Consider the following 18,884-nt stretch of genomic DNA (forward strand, 5'->3'; position numbering starts at 1 on the left):
GGGGCGGCTGAGGGCGGCGGCGGGGCCGCCCGCGGGAGCCGCCGGGCCGGCGCGGGGCGGCCGCAGGGCATGCCAGCCGCCTGCCCCGATGTTTCACTGGAGCAAGTGGAAGAAGAGGATGGGAGCGAGCGCGTCCTCCTCCAAGAGACCCGTCTTCGACGAGCGGGAGGACGGTGAGTGCGGGCCGGGAGGCTCCGGGATGCCAGCCCTGCTGCGGGATGCTCTGCCCTGCCCAGCCCCGGGGTGCCGAGACCCCCCGCCCGGCACGGGGTTCCCGCAGCACCGCTGCTGGCGGGGGAGCGGTGCCCGGGTGCGGGTGTCGGGCCGGGCGGTGCCTCCCCGTGGGGCGCAGGGACTCTGCCCACGGGCGCCCCGCGGACACGGGGCAGTTGTCGTTAAAACCCGGGGAGACTGAGAAAGGGGCGGCGAGGGGACAGTTCAGCAGTGAAGTTTCACTCTGTGCGCGGACAGCCCCGGTTTTAACGAGGAAGGGCCAAGTGCTGCCGGCCATCAACGCCCAAACACTGCTGTCAGCGCAGAGGGGCTGCTTTGGGGTTTTTCCCAATGTACAAACTGTGGGGGTTTTTTTGTAGAAATACACCACGAAATGCCACCGTTGCATTAGACTTCTCAAGTGCAGGGTGAAATTGCAGAGGAGCTAAGGAAGGAAACTTTGATTGCAGGTGAAAGAAGAATTCTCGGAGAGCCGTCATCAGGCCAGCAGATGGGTGCTGTATGGCCGGGGCAGCCCAACGCTGCTTTGGCCCTGGGGCACAGAGTGAGCACAGGCAAAAATCCCCATGTGCATGGGGTACTGGAACTGTGCTCTGGATAAACCTGGAGTTAGATGTGTTCATTTGAGTCTCTTAGCCCACTGATGGGCGGGTCAGGGTCTGCTGTCGTCCCCTCGCTGAGGGGACCAGACCTGGCTGTGCTGCTGTGGCAGCTGACAGGGGTTAAATCAGGCAAACTTTTCCCGGTGCGGGAGCTGGTTGGTTTCCCCGACATGTTTTTATTAGCAGTTCACAGCGAGCGAGCTGAGTAAAAATGCTTAAATTGGAGGCTTCGCTGCAATTTCATTCTGAAAGCAAAATTTCTTTCTGAGAAGCATTTCATTGTGCCCTGAGCCTGTATGCAACCAGCCAGGGAGCCTGAGCTCTGCAGGTGAATGACCACTGACAGGAGCCTGGGGACACCTCATTCATCAGGTGCTTTCAAGCAGTGCTTTTGTAATATGTCCCAATTATTAGGACATTACTTTCTTGATATCTCCTGCTTTTCCATCATTCCTTGTTGATGTGTGCTTGGAGTGTTGTTCTGGTGAACTCATATTTACTGGCACGGCATGGTTGCTATGGTGATCTCTGAAGACATCCCAATAACTTCCTGAGATAAAGAAGCCAGTTAATACTTGCAGTTTGTATGTGACATAACATGGAAGAGTTACAAGTGATGACAAGTTAATGTGAAATCAATTAAAAAATAAAAAGGAAAAAGACTGGTTGGTATGTGAAATTTTGCCCATAGCTGGTTCCTGGTGATGGATCTCCTCACAAGGATGAGCCCAACTGCCGAAATCCATCGGATGATCCTTGGGAATTCTGGCAGGGTGTATGTAAATAGAAGGTTAAAGTTTATTCTACTGTGTACTAGCACAAAGCCCAGTATTTTTGCCTCAGATAAATCCAACTCTAAACGCTTGCAGTCCTCTTCCCTGACTTCCTGGGGACTTCACTGCCTCCTGTCACACGGGTGTGGCTGGGCTGGCAGGCAGGGGTTTCCTGGGGCTGCACAGTAACGTGTTTGCTCTGTCTCAGTGTAAAACACCTGGCCGTGGAGGGTTATCTGCTGTCAACCTCACTGGTAGAAATTGCCCTTCCTCCCCTGCCTGCATCTGTCCAAACCCAGCAGCCTGCTGTTGGATCTCACCTGGATAAACAGGGGAGTACCTGTGTTACACCCCTCTCTTGCTGTCAGGGCTGTGGCTGCCTGGTGTCCTCACTGATGGGACACATGGATTGAGCTCTCCGAGTCCGTTACTCCAAGGATAAACCTCATATTCCTGAGTCTGTCCTATGGATCTTCTCTAACCCTCTCTATTTTTCTCAGGATCTCTTTTGTTAGTGCTGGTATAGGGCTCATTTTCCAGCAGGGCTGGGTGCCAGACTGGCCGGTGCTGGTGCAGCCCGTGTGCAGGGCTGGCTCCTCACCCACCTAGGGCCAGGGCAGTGGGGAGCTGTGTTGGGGAAGTCATGCCCAAGGAACAGCTGTACTGCTCCCTCCTTGTTTCCCTTCCTAGGTGCTGTGGTGTCCCCAGCCCCTCAGTTTTCCCCCAGTTCAGGTAAGATCCCTTGGCTGTGAAGCTGGGTGGTGACCAGGTGTGCCCGGTCCTGTGTGTTGGGGGCAGTAGCATCTGACTCCCTTCGGGTGCCCTGCCTGGCTGCAGCGTGCACACCCTGCTGCTCCACGTTTGCACATACAGCCCTGGAAATATTTCTGGGCCTTTCAAGTGGGGATTCTACTAATAGAAAAGCTGACTGTGAAAGGATAGTGCCTGCGTGTTTGTGTTTGCTTCCAAGGAACACTGGTATGAGGGAGATGGGCTTCCCTGGCTGTGGGAGCTGTGGCTCCAGCTGGTTCCAGTCTCACAGGAAATCTGGCAAGTTGTACATGCATCAGCTGGGCTTGAACTCCAGCCTAGAAATGCTACCTAGTGATACTTCAGATTGTTTTTAGCAAGGTGTGTTGAATCCTGTTCCTGAACAGAGAAAGTTAATGAATAGGGAGGGGAAGGGAGAAAAAACAAAGTAAGGGGAAATGTGGGAAGAAGAGGACAAGGCAAAAGAAGAGAAGGATTGCAGGGTTGAGCCCTTGGAGTTACAGTGCACTGGACTGTGGTGGGTTCAGTAAGCTCAAGTGAGTCATAGTGGGCTTATGGGTTCAGCGTTATCACCATGTACTGTTTTCTGTCAGGAAAAACTGACCTTTGTCTGTAGAGGCTGTTCAGGGTTTGTTATTTATACCTGTAAGAATCTTTTAAAAACTCCTCGCCTCATGAGTGGATTTGTTCTCCAGCCCCACAGAAGACCTAGGCTGGGTGGTCACTGCCTGTCTGCCAGATGTGAGACATCTCTCTGTGCAGGGCACTGGGGTGTCTCATAGAATCCCAGAATCAATGAGGTTGGGAGAGCCCTCCCAGACCATGGAGTCCACCTCGTACTCCATCCCCACCTTGTCACCCAGCCCAGAGCACTGAGTGCCATGTCCAGTTGTTCCTTGGATACCTCCACAAATGGAGACTTCACCACCTCCCTGGGCAGCCCCTTCCAATGCCTGAACACCCTTTCTAGCAAGAAATTCTTCCTGTTGTCCAACCTGAACCTCCCCTGGCACAATTTGAGGCCGTTTCCTCTTGTCCTGTCCCTTGTTCCTTGGAAGAAGAGCCTGACCCCACCTGGCTCCACCCTCCTGTCAGGGAGTTGTAGAAAGCAAGAAATCACAGCACAGCAGTTGTGAGGCTTGTTTGTCATGTGGACAGGAATTATTTTCTGTTGTCATTCTGGGAAACAGCCAAGCAAGTTTTATTGACGTGCCTCTCCATTTTTTCAATTTTTTTTTTTAAATTATTTTTTATACTAAGTGAAGACAACCTGTCATTATGCAGCCAATGGGAATGTTTCAACCCAGATATTTAAAAAATGTTTAGCAGAGTTGCTGGACTTGGGCAGCTGGGCTGAGCAGGAGGAAATACAGGGCACACTTAGTGCTATTAGCATTGCCCACAGTTGTGTTGTGTGAGAGAGGGGAAAACCACAGCATGATGTATCTCTCCATGCAATTATGTCTGAAGAGGAATTTCGATAGTGCATTTTGGTTATGGTTTCTCCTGAATCAAAGTGGCTTACTAAAAAAACTGTGTGTAATTATACACGAAAATCTGCGAAGCCATCTGCTGCTTCCTGCTGAGCTGTGCCTCCCCTCGCTGACATGAGGCGAGTGGTCTGAGGGTTCCTGCTCATGTCCTGAGGCTGAATTAGTTTTCCAGCTGATGTACAAGGTTTTGATGCAGCAGCCCAATGAATTTCATGATTAATATTTCGCCTCAGTCACTTTTTTCCCATCCCTTGCTTGACTCTCTCTGCCAGAGTGCAGATGGTTTTTCCTAAGGGGGTCAGGCGCAGACTCCTGGGTTTATCCTACCTGCATTAAAATCATCTTTTAAACACAAGTTCCCGGTTTTACAGCCCATGGGTGCAGCTCTCCTAGTTAAGCAGCCTGACTCTGAGAAGTGTGTGCTCAGGGTTACTCTGAGTTGGGAGAAGTGGCTGTGATGGGTCCCCTCTCAGGGAACAAGTTCTCTTTGGAATTCTTTGGCTCAGGTAATACTGGGATGAGGCAGCAGGCTGGGGTTTGGGGCTGAAACCCCAACTGCAGGGGCAGCCTTTGGGGGGGTTTTGCAGGGTGAGGGGTGCTGTGGTCAGTCTGCCCGTGGCTGCATGTGTTGGTAGATGTGGGTCTAAAAGGTTTCAAGGAGTTGCTCTGTGAATGTCTGCTGGAGCTTGCAAGCGGAGAAACTGGTCTCTAAAATGTGGTTCTGTGGAAAACCAGGAAACTCTTGCACAGCTCATCACTGCTTCTCTGGCTGTGCTGTTTGTTGAAGGGTCAAGCTGCAGGGACACGCTGGGTCCGGGGGGGGGCTCTGAAGTCCCTTTCTGCCTCCCCACCAGCCTCCTCATCCTGGCAGGGATCGATGCGGGAGGCCGGAGAGCCTCGGCAGCCACGCATGGCACCCGTCCCCATGGAAACGGGCGAGAAGCTGCAGAACCTGGGGGAACGTGCTTAAAATAATCCCCATTTTCATGTCAAGCCATGTGTTGGCAGCGGAGGGGTCACACACCCGGGAGCAGGAGCGGGCATCCCTCCTGCCTTGCCCTGGGAAGTGGGAATGGGAGCGGGAGTGGGAGCGCTGCGCTTGTGGAGCTGTTGGTGTACAGAGAATAAACTGTGGGTGCAGAGCCCACCTGTCTCTGGCTCCCACCTGGCATCTACAGCCACCTCCTCTGAGCCTGCTGGCCAGGGGCTGCTGGGTGCTGGGTGCCTTTGGCTGCAGCTTTGGGTAGGTTCTTAGACCCACCTGTCCTTATCATTTAAATCCCTGGGAATTCAGGGATTCAGTTGTCACAGGCTGTCAAGTTGTTTGCATTCCTCCTTTTATTTCCTCTGTCCCGCTCCAATGGGAGCATTGTGTCCAACCTTCTCCACAGACCTTGGTGTTAATTTTTTAGAGTGGGATTCTTCCCCATAATTGTTTGTTCCAGGGGTTGGGACCTTCAGGGAAGCAAGAGCGTGCTGCTGGGCAGTCAGAGGTGTCGGAGCAACAGATGTGGAAGGACAGGGAGCAAAACCTGACCTGCCTTGTCCTATGTCCCTTTACCTCTGTGGTGACACAAACCCTTCTAGCCAGGTTTGCCTCAGATCTGGGGGCATCTTGCTGTGTGGGGAGAGGGACCTGGGAGATGGACCCATGGACCAAAAAAAACCTCTCCTGAGATGATCAGTGCCGTAAAACATGTGCTGCTCTTTCTTGGAACAGCAGCATGGCCTGGCCTTGTCTCCTGGTCCCTGGGGGTCAGGGCAGCCCCTCAGCATCATCCCTGTTCCCACTGCTGCCAGCTGTGCTCCTCCTGCCTTGGCTGCTCCTCATGGAACCCGGCTCTATCGCCTCAGCTTGGCAGGCTTTTTAAGCTCTGGGCAGGAATTTAAAGCCCTGGGCAGGAAACGTTGCCCTTTTGATTTGGAATCTACAGACTAATGCCCTGTAAGGTGGTTGTATAATCCCAAATACTACTTATGGTCAGATACAGGTGTGTTAAACTTCTAGACTCTGCTAACTGCTGACTACAGTGCTCCCTGCTCAGATTGCAAGGGGAACTTTTTCTATAGCCTGAGTCTTGCATGGCTGTGGGTTGGGAGCACAGATGCTTTTCCCTGTTATTTAAAAACAAGAGAAAAAGCCTTTCTGTATTATCAAAGTGGTAGCTAAGTAAGTAAGCGGGGGGAGGATGGAGTGGGAATTGCAAGGAGGTGTCAGCAAAGCTGTGTTTAGCATTGTCAGCGGGGCTTTGTTTCTGCTGCCCCCAGATCTGTGGAGTTGTGCCTGTGCTTTGCCCAGGGACACACTCCCTCCACGGGATCACTGCCCCTTCCAGCAGAGCTATTGCCCCTCGTTTCTGACTAAGGATGGAAAACTTTTCAAGGTGTGAAGCTTTGCAGTGTGTTGTGTAATGCAAAAAAAGATTAAATAGGTTAAATTCTGCCAATTCAGCAATTCCAAGTCATGGAGGTGTGTGTTACCATGTACATTGTTGGGAGTACTGTCTCCTTCTGCTGCAGTGCTGTCCCTCTCCACACTGATGGCTGTGGCCCCTTCGCAGTAGTGCTGACAGAAATCTGAACAAAAGTCATTCTTGGTGGGCTCATATGTCTGTAGGAGATCTGAAGAGAGGAGATCAGGGTAAAAAGAGCCCTGAGGGAAGCTGGGGCTGTTCTTATGGAGCTGGAGTAAGAAAAAATTAACAAACACGGTAGCAATTTGAGGGACAAATAGGGAGGGACAAAGGCAATCAAGGAAAAGTCATTGGGAAGAACCGTTCAGGTGAAATGTTAGACCAAATTAATACTCTGTGTATTCTGTGTATTCATGATCCTCTCAACTGGCTTGGAACGGGCTCTCTTTGAGTTGGGGCTGGGGATCTGCACACCTTCCTCACACCATGTCCCCAGTGCTGGCATGGTAACCTTGCCGGCTCAGCTGGCATTCCCCCCATGCCCGCAGCTGTGCTTCCTGGGGTGCAAGTCCCAGGACATGGAGCTGATGGTGCCAGGTCACTCACAGAGACCAGCACCGGCTGCCAGGAGAGCTGCGCGGTCAGTGCCGGCTGCAGACGGAGCGCAAGGTCACCTCACGCTGTGCCTGGTCAGCAAGAGGCACTTGACAAGAAAAACCTTCCCAGAAATGGAAAAAGCCGCTCCTTTTGCAGTTTGGAACTTTCACCATCTGAGACTTGGGGTGCTAGTGAAACAGCTGGTTGGGGTCTCCCTGCAGCGCACTGGCGGGAGGAGGGGTGTGTGCCCAAGGCCACTCACGAAGGGGGACAGCATGTGTTTCCCTTTAAATATTGCCTTATTTCTTGTCGGAATGCTTGAAGTTGGGTGTTGCTCACCCACAGTGGTGTTCTGCCTCTGGGTCAGGACTTGGCTTTCCACTCACCGTGGCCACAGGTGAGTCTCTGTGAGTGTGGCTTGGCTGGACATAGTCGGGCAGGGGACATTGCTGAGCCCATTGTTCACAGGCAGCCTGGGATGTAAAAGCAGGTTCAACTTTTCCCACTCTTTTCCATGGAGCTACTCTCCAGTTCCAAATGGTTTGTCCTTCAGTAGGCTGTGGAGCCTCTCATGGTTGCAGTGGTTGTTAATGAGCAGTTTCTACCACCTCACCCAGGCATCCTGGAGTGAACCACCCAATTAATCATCACTAACAACTTCTGTGGCCACAGGTCATAGAGAAGTACCACAGGGAGCAGTGGCAGTCTCTGAGGGGGGGCTGGTGGATGGGGTGTACCCCTTGACATGGCGTGTGCCAGCACATCTCAGGTGTGCACCAGGGAGAGGACCTGTGCTGGCTGAGCCCTGCTTTGGTGTTTATCTCCCAAAGTACAGAGCATCAGGACAGCCTGGGAGCAGCTCGACTTCTCCATGTAAGAGAATGTAAGTGTCAGTGTCCTCTTTGCCTCTCCCGCTGTTCTTCAGGAATTAAATTGCTTTAGGTGACAGTTATGGAAAATTAAAAGTACTTCGGATGTGTGGGAACAGCTGGCTCTGAGCATTGCCAGGCAAGGAGACGTGACAGTGTGTGAATGTTGATGTGCTCATTTACATCTCAGGTAAATGAGCACATCTTCAGGGGCTCTTCCAGTACCTGGGACTGGTGAGGAGATGCAGGCACTGAATGATGGTCACCTGAACAACTCCCATGTGTTTTTACTTCTAGCGCCTGACAAAGGTCAGAAGGAAGAGCTGGGAAGGGCTCAGGCTGAAGCTCAGGTTCTTCCTCTGAGCAGGTAGTTCTCAGTAAGGATTATGAGAAACACTTCAGGTGAATCTCCTCTTGCCTCTGCTGTTGGCTGGATACAACTTTACCTCCATAGCTCAGTGCATTTCACTGTCAGAAGGATATAGATCATCTCCTGTGAAAGGTACGTAGTGTGTTAAACTGCCTTGTGAAACAAATGTCACGTAATCCATAGGAAAGCTGAGTACTGCACATTTGCTTGGTGTGTTACTGGTTTCCAGCCTTAATGGGAACTGGCAGGCAAGACCAGCAAGCCAGGAACACAGAAAATGATACACATTAGGCTTGGATTGTTTGCACTGTTGGAAAACGTGCTTTATGCTTCACAGAAAATAGGGCTAAAGCTTGGTCCCAAATAATTTGCACTTTAAAGGCTCAATGCTGCATGTGGTAAGCACATGAATAATTCATACACATGCAAACAGACCCCATGATTTCATATTTCAATGTGAGTCTAGATTTGCTCAGAACTTTGAACTAGCGCTGATTAGTGGCTCCTCCAGCACAGAAGCAGCTGAGCAGGACCTTCAGCGCAGGGATGAAAAGATTCCTTCTCCCGATGGTTCCGGTTGTGTGTCTACATAAGGGCTGGGATCTTCCCTGACATCTCCACTCAGGTGGCCTGGCCAATGGCTCCAACAGTGTCCAGAGCTTGGCACCTTGAGTGCTTCCTGGGCCTGACCTTGACATGTTTTGTTTACTTTCATACACCAGTGCTCCTGTAACTGGTACAAACACTCCCAGGAGAGCTGGCCTGGGTCTGAGCTGTTGCCATGAGCTCAGCACAGAGCTCTGAGTTCCCCGGAGGGCAGACAGTGCCTGTTCAGGGAATGAACCCATGTTGTGGGAAGGGGTGTGGATATGTCAGCAGTGGTGGGCAATCACAGGGATCTGGGAGCAGGTTTTGGCTTGGGGTCTCTGCCCCGGCATGTGAGCGTGCCTGGCTCGCCCCTCCAACAGGTACCGCTGGTTGCCTTCATCCCAGGACTTTTTGGAGTAACTGGGTAGTGCTGAGGCTTAGGCATAGCTGTACAGACAACACAGGCAGGAATTCTGGGTGGAGCTGAAGGGCAAAGAGGTGCTCATGCCAGGGTGACGATGGCAGCACTGTACCATGCTGGGCATGGCTCCGCACCCTCCACCTGCAGCTCCTTCAGGAGTCAGACCCACGGGTATGTGGCAGCTGCCTTAAGCTGCCAATTCCTGCTTGAATACTGGGGCTTTGCAATGATCTCTTGGTAACACCTTTAAAAGCAGTGACAGGCCAGGACCTCTGTGGCTGCTCTGATGCAGTGTGTGCCATGTGGGGGGCCAGGGGCACTGGCAGTCACTGCTCCTCTGCTCCACTGGGTTTTATTCCACTTTAAATGCCACAGCAGGAGCATCGCAAGCAGGTGTCAAAACAAGCACAGCTGCAGCGAGGCGAACTTAGGGATTGATTAATGAATAGTTTCAGCCTGTTGTGTGTTTCTCTACGTGGCTTTCTGATGTAAAGATCAATGTGTGAATTTATTTAAAAAATAGCAGGTTTCTTTTCAGTAGAACAAATTGCTTCTGTTTATCAAAATGCTGAGTAACATCAACAAACAATTCAGTCACTGGTTGCCCCTCAGCACTACTTGGGAAATTATTTTAGTTAGTGTTTCCTCTGGTCTTGTTTGGATTTTTTCATGCTCTTAGTTTGGCATCTCCAAAGGCAGCCCTACTTACCCCCCTGCTCTCTCCAAAGGCCACTCTCCTCCTCTGCTCTGTGCTGAATTGGGGGTTTTCCGTGCTGACCTTTCTCTTGCTCTCTCACTGAGGCTGCACAGGGGCTTATTCCCGGGGGATTTGCTCCCCAGGGTATTCTAGTGCAGCTGGAAGTGGGCAGATGGGTGGCCCCGGTGCCCCCCGGCAGTGTTGGTGTTGGTGGTGGGGACACTGAGTGAATGCAGAGCCCTGGGGATGTGCTCAGGCCTCACAAGCCACCCACGCTCGGGCACCAGCACCCCGAGGTGCTGTGCAATGTGTTTGTGGCTCTCCCAAGGGTCACCTCAGCCCCCCTGCAGCCCTCAGTGGTACCTGCTGGAGGGGAGGGCGATGCCCTCTGCTCTGCGTGCCACTGCGAGACCTGGCTTCCCTCCTCCCTGTGGCTGGAGTCTCTGTCGAGAGATGTTCTTTCCAGCATGAGTTGGTACATCACTGTGCTCCAGAGAATTTCTTATCACAGAAGTAGGATGCCTGCTTTCCCCAGAGAATTTGAACTTGGTGAATAATTCTCTTTGACATCCCACTGTGAATTTGGGTCTGCTCTTTTCTTGTGGAGTTGAAATCAATTCTTAGCAGTTATGGCCACCCATCCTGTGCTCCTGCAGGTACTGGGTGGGCCATCCCATGATACTCGGTTGCTTGGATACATCAGTGTGGTCTGTCCATTGAGTGAATCTGTTCTGACACCTCCAAAAGAAAGAACAGGCTTCTCGTTGACTTCAGGGAGCACTGAAAGGGGTCACTGCTCCTACCTGAGGTCAAGCAAAAATATCTTCAGGTATTCATCACTCTCTTGTGGCTCCTTTTTTACTTCCCAGATTTACTGTCATCACCAGCATGTGTGACTCATTTATACTGTCTTGCTCCTAATTTTTCCTTCTTTGTGAGAAAGAGCCCCTTCCATTGCTAGGGCTGTGGGAAATGCCTGCCCAACTCAATGTGTGGCATAACACAGACCCATGTGCAGGAACACTGGCAGTTGCAGGGAGACTAGATCCCTTCTTGGTGCTGCCTCGGTGTTGATGTTCACCGGGTGTGGAGCCAGTGGCTCCCGGTGCCGTGCGCTGCCACCGTGTTGCCGGTGCACAGCCTGCTTGGGGCAGTTGGGTTCCCTCCTGAACCCTCGGTGAGCCAATGGCCCTGCTGGGCCCCGTGTCTCCCCTCTTCAGCTGAGTTTGTCACAGAAGGGAGGGTCAGTGGAGAAGCAGCATTTCCACAGGCGTTAAAATGCTGCAGCAGCAGCAGCTCTGCCAAGCAGCACATCCATTGATCCCAGCCAAAGGTATTTTGGGAGCGTGTCTGCTGCTCATGAGCCTTCAGGACAAAGATAGGACCATGCGCCCAAAATAGCGCCCTGGAGCCTGCACACCCCACCAGTGGCTGCTCTTGGGAGGGAAATCCAGAGTTTGTTTTCAAGTCATCATCGCTGTGTTGACAAGGCTGTCGCAGGGAAAACGATCTCAACTGGGAATATCTGAATTAACTCCAAGAGCGGTGTACGCACATGCAGACAGTGCTCACTGCTCACCACCCAGTGCGAGTGAACAAAGGACTTGTTGGCCTTTTGAATAGATTTGTCACACAGAATCACTGGTTGTGGGAAAGACCTCCAAGGTCACCAAGTCCAACCTATGCCGGATCCCCACTTGTCACCCAGCCCAGAGCACTGAGTACCACGTCCATTTGTTTCTTGGATACCTCCAGGGACAGTGACTCCACCACCTCCTTGGGCAGCCCCTTCCAATGCCTGACCACCCTTTCTGTGAAGTAATTCTTCCTGATGTCCAACCTGAACCTCCCCAGGTGCAGCCTTGTTGAGGGAGAAAAGCTGTTGAGCTGCCTCGACTGCCTGTTGGGGGAGATGAGGTTCTTCTGTTGTGATTCAGTGCCAACCCCCTTTTAGAGCTGTTGGCTGAGGGGGCTCCTTTGGCCCACTGTCTATGAGGGCATTGATCATGGCTGTGGATGCTCTGGTGGCAGTGGATGTGCTGGGGGGGCCGTGCTGAAGGGACCTTCCCTGTGGGGAGAACACCACTGCTCTGCTCCTGAGCCACGGAGGAGTTCGTGGTGGATGCCCGTGTGTTCATTAATATGAACACGTGTTAAAAAAACCCCCAATGCCAAACCAGACATCACTGTATTTCCATGGTGCTGATCCATCCAGTTGCCAAGAAATGAGCATAGCTGCCAGTCCAACCCTTTTTCAGGAGATTATTTTTCTATTCTTTTTGATTTTCTTTGTGGTGCTCCAGTGGGGTGAAACGCTGCAGCAGAGACCACCCTTCACTGCTGTAACTGTGTCTGTGCAGCAGTGTAATTGTGGAGTGTTAGAAAGCGACACCCACAGATGAGAAGCAGGGACAGAAGTGCTTCTGCTGAGCTACTGCTGAGTTAGTGTTGGCTTCCCTTTGTGTAGAATCCAAATGGTTTGTGCTCACAGAATCCCAGACTAGTTTGGATTGGAAGGGACCTTGAGGATTATCTCTTTCCAATGCCCCTGCCATGATCTGCTCTCTATGGATTCACTAATGCAATAGAACAGTTGTCAGACTGATCTGGCCGGTGCACAACTGACTTTTTTTGGTGTACTTTCCCAATGTTCTGATAGTCATCACCAGCCCCACTGACACAGCAGGAGGAACAAGACTGTCTTTCATGCCCCACAATGGATTTGCTGGTGTGGCAAGTAGTAAAAGCCCCTTTTGATTGAAAACCAGAAGCAGCTGATTGTAAAAAGTATTCCTGAGGCTTCGATGTTACAAAGAGTTCTTGTCCCGGGGCTGTTACACACTGAGCCTGCAGGAAGCTCCAGTGCTTCTGGACTGATTTGGGAAAAACAGGGATAATCAGGAGACATAAAATAAACGATAGAATGTGTGATTGAATAGAATGAGGAAGGTTGTTTCCACAAAAGACCTACTTTTCAGTCTCAGACCTCTTAAAGGCTCTCATGTAATTTAAAAAAAAATGGAAGTGCTGAATTCTGTCTTCTTCTCAGCTGTTTTTAGGTTCTCGCTTAAAAATGCTCATGTGTGATCATCACATGCTGGTTGCCACTGCGAGCCCATTAATTTTGTCACAATACCTCCGAGTTTGTTGCAGCATAGAACACAAAGTTAAACAAGAAGTGGGCAGGTCCTTCTCCTCTATGCCCTGAACAGCCTTTGTGGCTCTCTTTAGGTGCACAGAAAAAGTACGCCAGATCTGAGGACTTCAATTACCTGCGGTGATTGGATTTCATGTGGCTCTTTCTTGTAAAAGCATTGGTTATTATTAGCATTGCTAACTTTCCTATTAATTAACATTTAAAATCCTCCAAATACCATGTGAGGGCCTTTCCAAGTGATATAGTACTGAGGTTAGCCATGGTCTGTCTACTTTGAATGTCCTTGTAAGCCATTCCCCCAATCTTTTAAATACAAAGCCTTGTTGTTTTTCCTTCTCTCAAGTGACTCCATCTCTCCAGGATACGGTTGTGCGGGTGCAGGAGGATGGGATACTCTTACAGTGTGATAAAGTGCATTGGATTTCATGGTAGCAACTGGTCCATCTCTACAATTACTCTTGCTGCTGGTTATTTTCTGTATTTCCATGGCAACAGGAAGGTCTGGTCATGGACCTGGGGCTGCTGTGTGTGGTGCTGGCGTGGGGGCGAGGGCAGGGTCTCCTCTGCCACCAGAGCCCTGGCACCAGGGCTCCTCCGAACAGGGGGCAGGGCTGGTCTCTCCCTTAGCAGAAACTCTGCCCATCTTGTGAAAAGCTACTGACTCATTTTGTTCTCATTTTCCCTAACCAGCACTCCTTAACTTTCTGTACTACACCTACTCCAAATGAGATCCCTGAGCCATCCCAGCCCCTGTCTCCAGGTGTTGTCGTGTCAGCAGGCACTGACAGGAGCCAGGCAGCCCAGTGCAGCTGGGCAGGAGCATCTCCTGCTTGTCAGTGCATGCCTTGGCAAAGTGTGACTGTCCCTACTGCTCCCTGAGCCTGTCAGCCTGTGAGTGGTAACACAACCTGACAACCCTTAAAAAAACCTGACTGGTGAATCTGTTCTCCCGCAGTCTCAGGACGCTGCTTTCCACAGGTTGGCTGTTGCTATATAAAGAAATAGACTGTTGTTTCTAAATTTACCCTGTTAATGTCACAGAGCATAAAGAAAAATAGCAACAATAAACTGTCATTTTGGGCAGGGAGTGATGCAGGAGTGATGCTGTGGTGGCTGTGCCTGGCTGGCTGGTGCTCTGTGTTTGCTCCTCTCTCTGTTTAACTGCCCAAGGCTGTCAGGACACGTATGTGTGTGGCTGTCTGCACCCCAGGTACCCCTGCTCTGGGCACCTGGGAGCCAACTCAGGCTCTGACCTTGTCACAGGAACAAGAAGGGGAGCAGAGCAGCACAGTGAGCTTGCAATGGGGTTGGGACGTGGCCTTTCCATGGGCAGGAGGGATTGGAGCCAGAGTGGGTGCTGAAAGCCCCTTCGTGATTTCAGGGAGGCCTCCCCTAGGTTTCATTAGCAGTCTCCTGTGAGCAGTTTGCAAGCCTTGGCAAAATCTGGATATAGGTGTCATTCTGCCTGGAGCTGTCTGTCTGACCAATGCTGTCAGAGAGCCTCTTCTCTGCCACCAACAATAACCTTCTTATGGGGCAGGGAAAGGTCAGATCTATAACTGCCACCAAGAATAATCATTAAATGTAAGATGCCATAATTATAGACACATTTGTTAAAAAAAAGGTAATTTTTCCTAGTAGGATATGGATGTAACATGGACGTAACCTCTCTGGACAGCTTCTCCTTACAGCCCTCAGGTAGCCCCCAGCTTGTCGCAGCCAGCGTTCCTCATGTGGACCTGCTGTTGGGAGTGTGATTAAGGTTGTTCTGACATGCCCAAGTTCAGACTTCCCATGTGTGACCTAAATGGCAGCTCCGTTGCCCAGGATTGTTTTAAAGCCTTTCTGGGAAGCCCCAGAAGCAAGTTCTTTGTGTCCTAACACAATGCAATTTCAGCATCAGGTTTGCTGCAAAGTAGGTCTCAATGCAGCCGTGTTTGCAGGCGTTGAGCTCAAGCAGAGTTGTACAGAATTGTCAGATCCATGTCCTACATACCTGGGTTCCTTCCTACAGGTGCTTCCGAGGGGGATGTTTGTTACATCAGGATGTGGTACACACCTGCCTGCAGGTAAACTCTTAATGGATTTGTTGGCTCCGAGCACATGGTGGTGTTTGCCCAGTGGCCACCCTGGTGCAGCGTGACCAGTGAGTCAGCACCAGGGAGGTGGGTTTGGTGGGAGGTACACACAGACCTGATGACCTGGCCAAGATCTACCCCTAATTAAAGCACACTGCTTTTGTAGGGCAGGGAGATGCCATTAAGAGGCGCTTTGCCGAGTCTGCTTGGGTGACACTAATCACTGGCAGTTAATTAAAAAGCAATTAAGAGGAGAACTCTGAGGGATGCAAATGAGGGTGTGGGGCGGCTTGCTCTGTTGCTCTTGTTGCCTTTTCTGTCTGTAACCCTGCTCTCTGCACCACGGCTCTCCCATCCCCAATGGAACGCTGGTGGCCGCTCCCAGTGCCTGGCCATTCATCACCCAACCTCTCCACCCTCCTCCACCGTCCCTCCATCCACCACATTCACCACCCACCACTTTCATTTTTCTGTTTCCACAGCGAATCTATATCAGCAAATGAGCAAAATAAATGTTGCTTGTTTGTTTTGACAATTACAGTACAGATTTAATTACGCTTCTTCTTCCTTGTATACTGCTGAATGTCATGTGGTGTGTTCGGCGTAAACAAAGATGTTCTGCTAATGTGAGATATGGTTATTAAAGACACACTGTCAGGCTGCAGCCTCGTCTCCGAAACCAGAGTCAGCTGGAGCCCAGCTTCCAGCATCTGTATTCTCGTGTTCACGTGCTGCCTGCAAGGATGTGGCAGATGCTGAGCAAACACGTCACTGAGAGCGACTGGGTGAACTGTGGGGAAGTGAATAAGGAAATGGAAAAATAAGAGAGAAAACCACCCCTGTGTCTTCAATTATTTCAAGGTAACAGCTTCAGGTATCATAGCAGGAATACAATATTTCAGTCTCAGAGTGATTTCTCTGTTCAAAACAGTGGGGAACCTCAATTGTCACCATGAAAAGGGCTCGATTTTCCTCCTCATCACTTGCTGCCTTTGAAGGATCTGTCTTAAAACCTAAGCCTATTGTGTCATATGAAAGCAGCTGTAGCATTGTCTGGTGATGGTAAATTGGCAATGACTTTGCATTTCATAATTAGTTAACAAGGAGTCGCTTACAATGCGCACGTCTCTCAAACCCCACTGAAATGTGCAGAACACGTTTGACATTATTAATTAAAAATAGGAACATCAAATGCTCTGTGACAGTTCCCATTTCCCCTCACTCTGCTGGGCCATTGATAGGGACAAGGATGGATTAAGGCAAGGGTTCGAATTCCTTCCTGAAAAATGCTTTGGGACTCCAGGGTGATTCAGAGGGGCATAAGAACCCATTGACTGTGTTTCAGATCCACCATCCCTCATCCCTAAGGCTCATGGCTGGGGCTCTGGGAGCTACCCCCACTCCTTGTTAAGGTTGTTCCCTCAATTAAGTCTTGTCAGAAAACCACTCAAGGAGGTAATTCCAAGGAGAAATTATTTGTAGAGATTCTTGTCAAATTACAGTGAGCCTTTAATTAAATGAGTGTCCATTACTTAATGGCAGTTATGGAGAGAAAATCCTTACTTCTGAGAGAGGCAAAGCTCCACTTTCCTAAGGAAAATTTGCCTTTTAAAATAATAAGATAAAGATGGCTTATTCTGCTCCAGAACTGAAGCCTGAAAGAAATGAATGTCTGTCCTTGGAGAGATTTAATTTGGCAACAGAAGGGCACTGGCATTGTCTTTCTCCCACACTGTGCTGTGGGAGCTTCTCTCCTCTGTGGTATGGAACTGACGGACCTGTCAGTGCTCTGGGGATGCCAGTGCTCCAGACCTTGCTGTGGGTTTGCTGTTCATCTCCAGCCATTCAGAGCATTTCCCAACATTTTCCAATCAGCCTTGAAATGAGCAGTGTCACCAGAGCAGTGTGAGGAGGGTGATGGTGGGAGGATGCAGAGCTGAGCTGGGGGAGCCGTGCGGGTTTGAGCCCCAGCAGCCGATCCATGGCTCATCCCAGCCTTAATCCCACCTCGCTGCAGAGCTTGGTTTGGCAATGAGTGAGAAAACATGGCCCAGTCTTGCCGGTTTAGAACCAAAGGAGTGTTTTTGAGATTTGCCTTACGTCTTGTGGGTATTTTTATCATCTGCCTCATTCGAACGGTCTCAGCTGAGTCATCTCATCCCTAGTTTAGATTTATGCTCCTTCTACGCCTACTCCAGCAGGACCCAAATCCTCCCAGCACAGCCTGCTGTCGGCCTCGCTGGAGTCATGCAAGTCTGGCATTAAGTTGTATGGGCACTGGGTCGAGGAGTTATGAATATTGATATATTTTATTTAGCAGCCTTCTGCATTTAATGAGTGTCCATAATACAGTAATTCATAATTTATAATGAATAAGACAATAGATTAGGTTACAATTTAATTATTGCTTATTTTTGTAGCTGTTGCGGGGTTTGTGTAGAAAAATACAGACAGGAAAAGCAACCTTCCATAAATTCCAACCCTTCCTTTGCGCAGTGGATTAAGGGAACAGTTGTACCCCCTCCAGCGGCACTGCTCATAGAGGACTCTTGTCTTAGTAGGAACCTTATCTGGTTTTGAAATTCCAGTAATCGTTATTCCAATACTCTGGTGATAGAGAGTCAGGGATTCATTGACACAAATTTATGGCATTTTTTGTGCTTGCATTGACTGGTAATGTGTGACAGGACAAGAGGATACAGCCTCAACCTCTGCCAGGAGAGGTTCAGGTTGAACATTAAAAGAATTTCTTCATGGAAAGGGTGGTCAGGCATTGGAAGGGGCTGCCCAAGGAGGTGGTGGAGTCCCTATTTCTGGAGGGATTCAAGGAATGACTGGATGTGGCACTCAGTGCTCTGGTCTAGCTGCCAAGGCGGGGATCAGTCACAGGTTGGACTTGATGATCTTGGAGGTCTTTTCCAGCCTAAATGATTCTGTGATTCTCCTTCCACAGCTACTTGGCTTCTGCTTATTTAATGAACAAACCCCCTCCAAGTGGGGACAATGGACAGCTGCTCCACTCGTTTTATTCCAAATGGTGAATATTGTATTTATGAGAGAGAAATCCAAATATGGTCCATCTGGTACGAGTTACTCAGCTGTTCACTTCACAGAGAAGAGAACGTTTCCGTATCTCTCCCATGATGTTCACATAAAAAGCCAAGCTTTTAAAGCTGTTTAATGTTTTTCTTTGCAGAGGGGTTGCGTACACATGAGAAATTCCATTAAATCTTGTGCTCTGTGTTCCTGAAATACCAGGACTGCCAAGGTGTGTCAGGGTGACAGGGTCTGGCCAGGGCTCACATGCAGCTGCCTGTGCTGTCTGTGGGCCATGGTAGCTTAGAGGAGCTCTCTCTCCCACTGCTCGTGACCAGCCAGCTCCGGCAGGAGCACCAGGAGCACACCTCTCTTCCAGTCACCATGTTGTAGTGGGAAGCTGCCAGGTGTCTTGAAACTGGGCAAAATTGGGCAGACTGTCATGTTGTGAGCACAGTCAGGCTCAGGGTGGCTGTGGAGGCGGCCATTTGTGGGTGCCGGCTCTGGGAAGGCAGTGGCTGATCCCAGTCAATGCTGGGAGATCCAGCCCCTGTTCCCTGGTGTCCCCCTGTCTGGCTGTACCATGCTCTGAACGCCTGGCAGCTCCTCTGGGCTCGGCTGAAGTCCGGACACCGTGGTTAGAGATGGATGGCACAAAAAGCTTTAGGAAGTGGAGGAGGAGTTTGTTGCCAGAGACTTTAATTCTGCATTGAGTGTAAGGGGAGCAGAAGGAGTCAGACACACTCAGGAGAGAGCCGGGAACTGTCCAGAAATAACATCCTGT

At 50.4% G+C, this 18,884-nt stretch overlaps 1 protein-coding gene across 1 annotated transcript in view; it reads left to right on the top strand.

The window, feature by feature from the left end:
* The first annotated feature begins 47 nt into the window (after positions 1-47).
* The window catches only part of STK32C (serine/threonine kinase 32C), a 66,758-nt gene continuing 47,921 nt past the window's right edge, over positions 48-18,884 (top strand). Inside the window, exon 1 of the mRNA XM_027655256.1 lies at positions 48-173. Coding sequence (XP_027511057.1) covers positions 89-173 — 85 coding nt within the window. The 5' untranslated portion in view covers positions 48-88. The remainder of the gene's footprint in view (positions 174-18,884) is intronic.

The sequence above is a fragment of the Corapipo altera genome, unplaced genomic scaffold (assembly GCF_003945725.1).
Source record: "Corapipo altera isolate COAL_440 unplaced genomic scaffold, ASM394572v1 180, whole genome shotgun sequence".
Taxonomy (NCBI): domain Eukaryota; kingdom Metazoa; phylum Chordata; class Aves; order Passeriformes; family Pipridae; genus Corapipo; species Corapipo altera.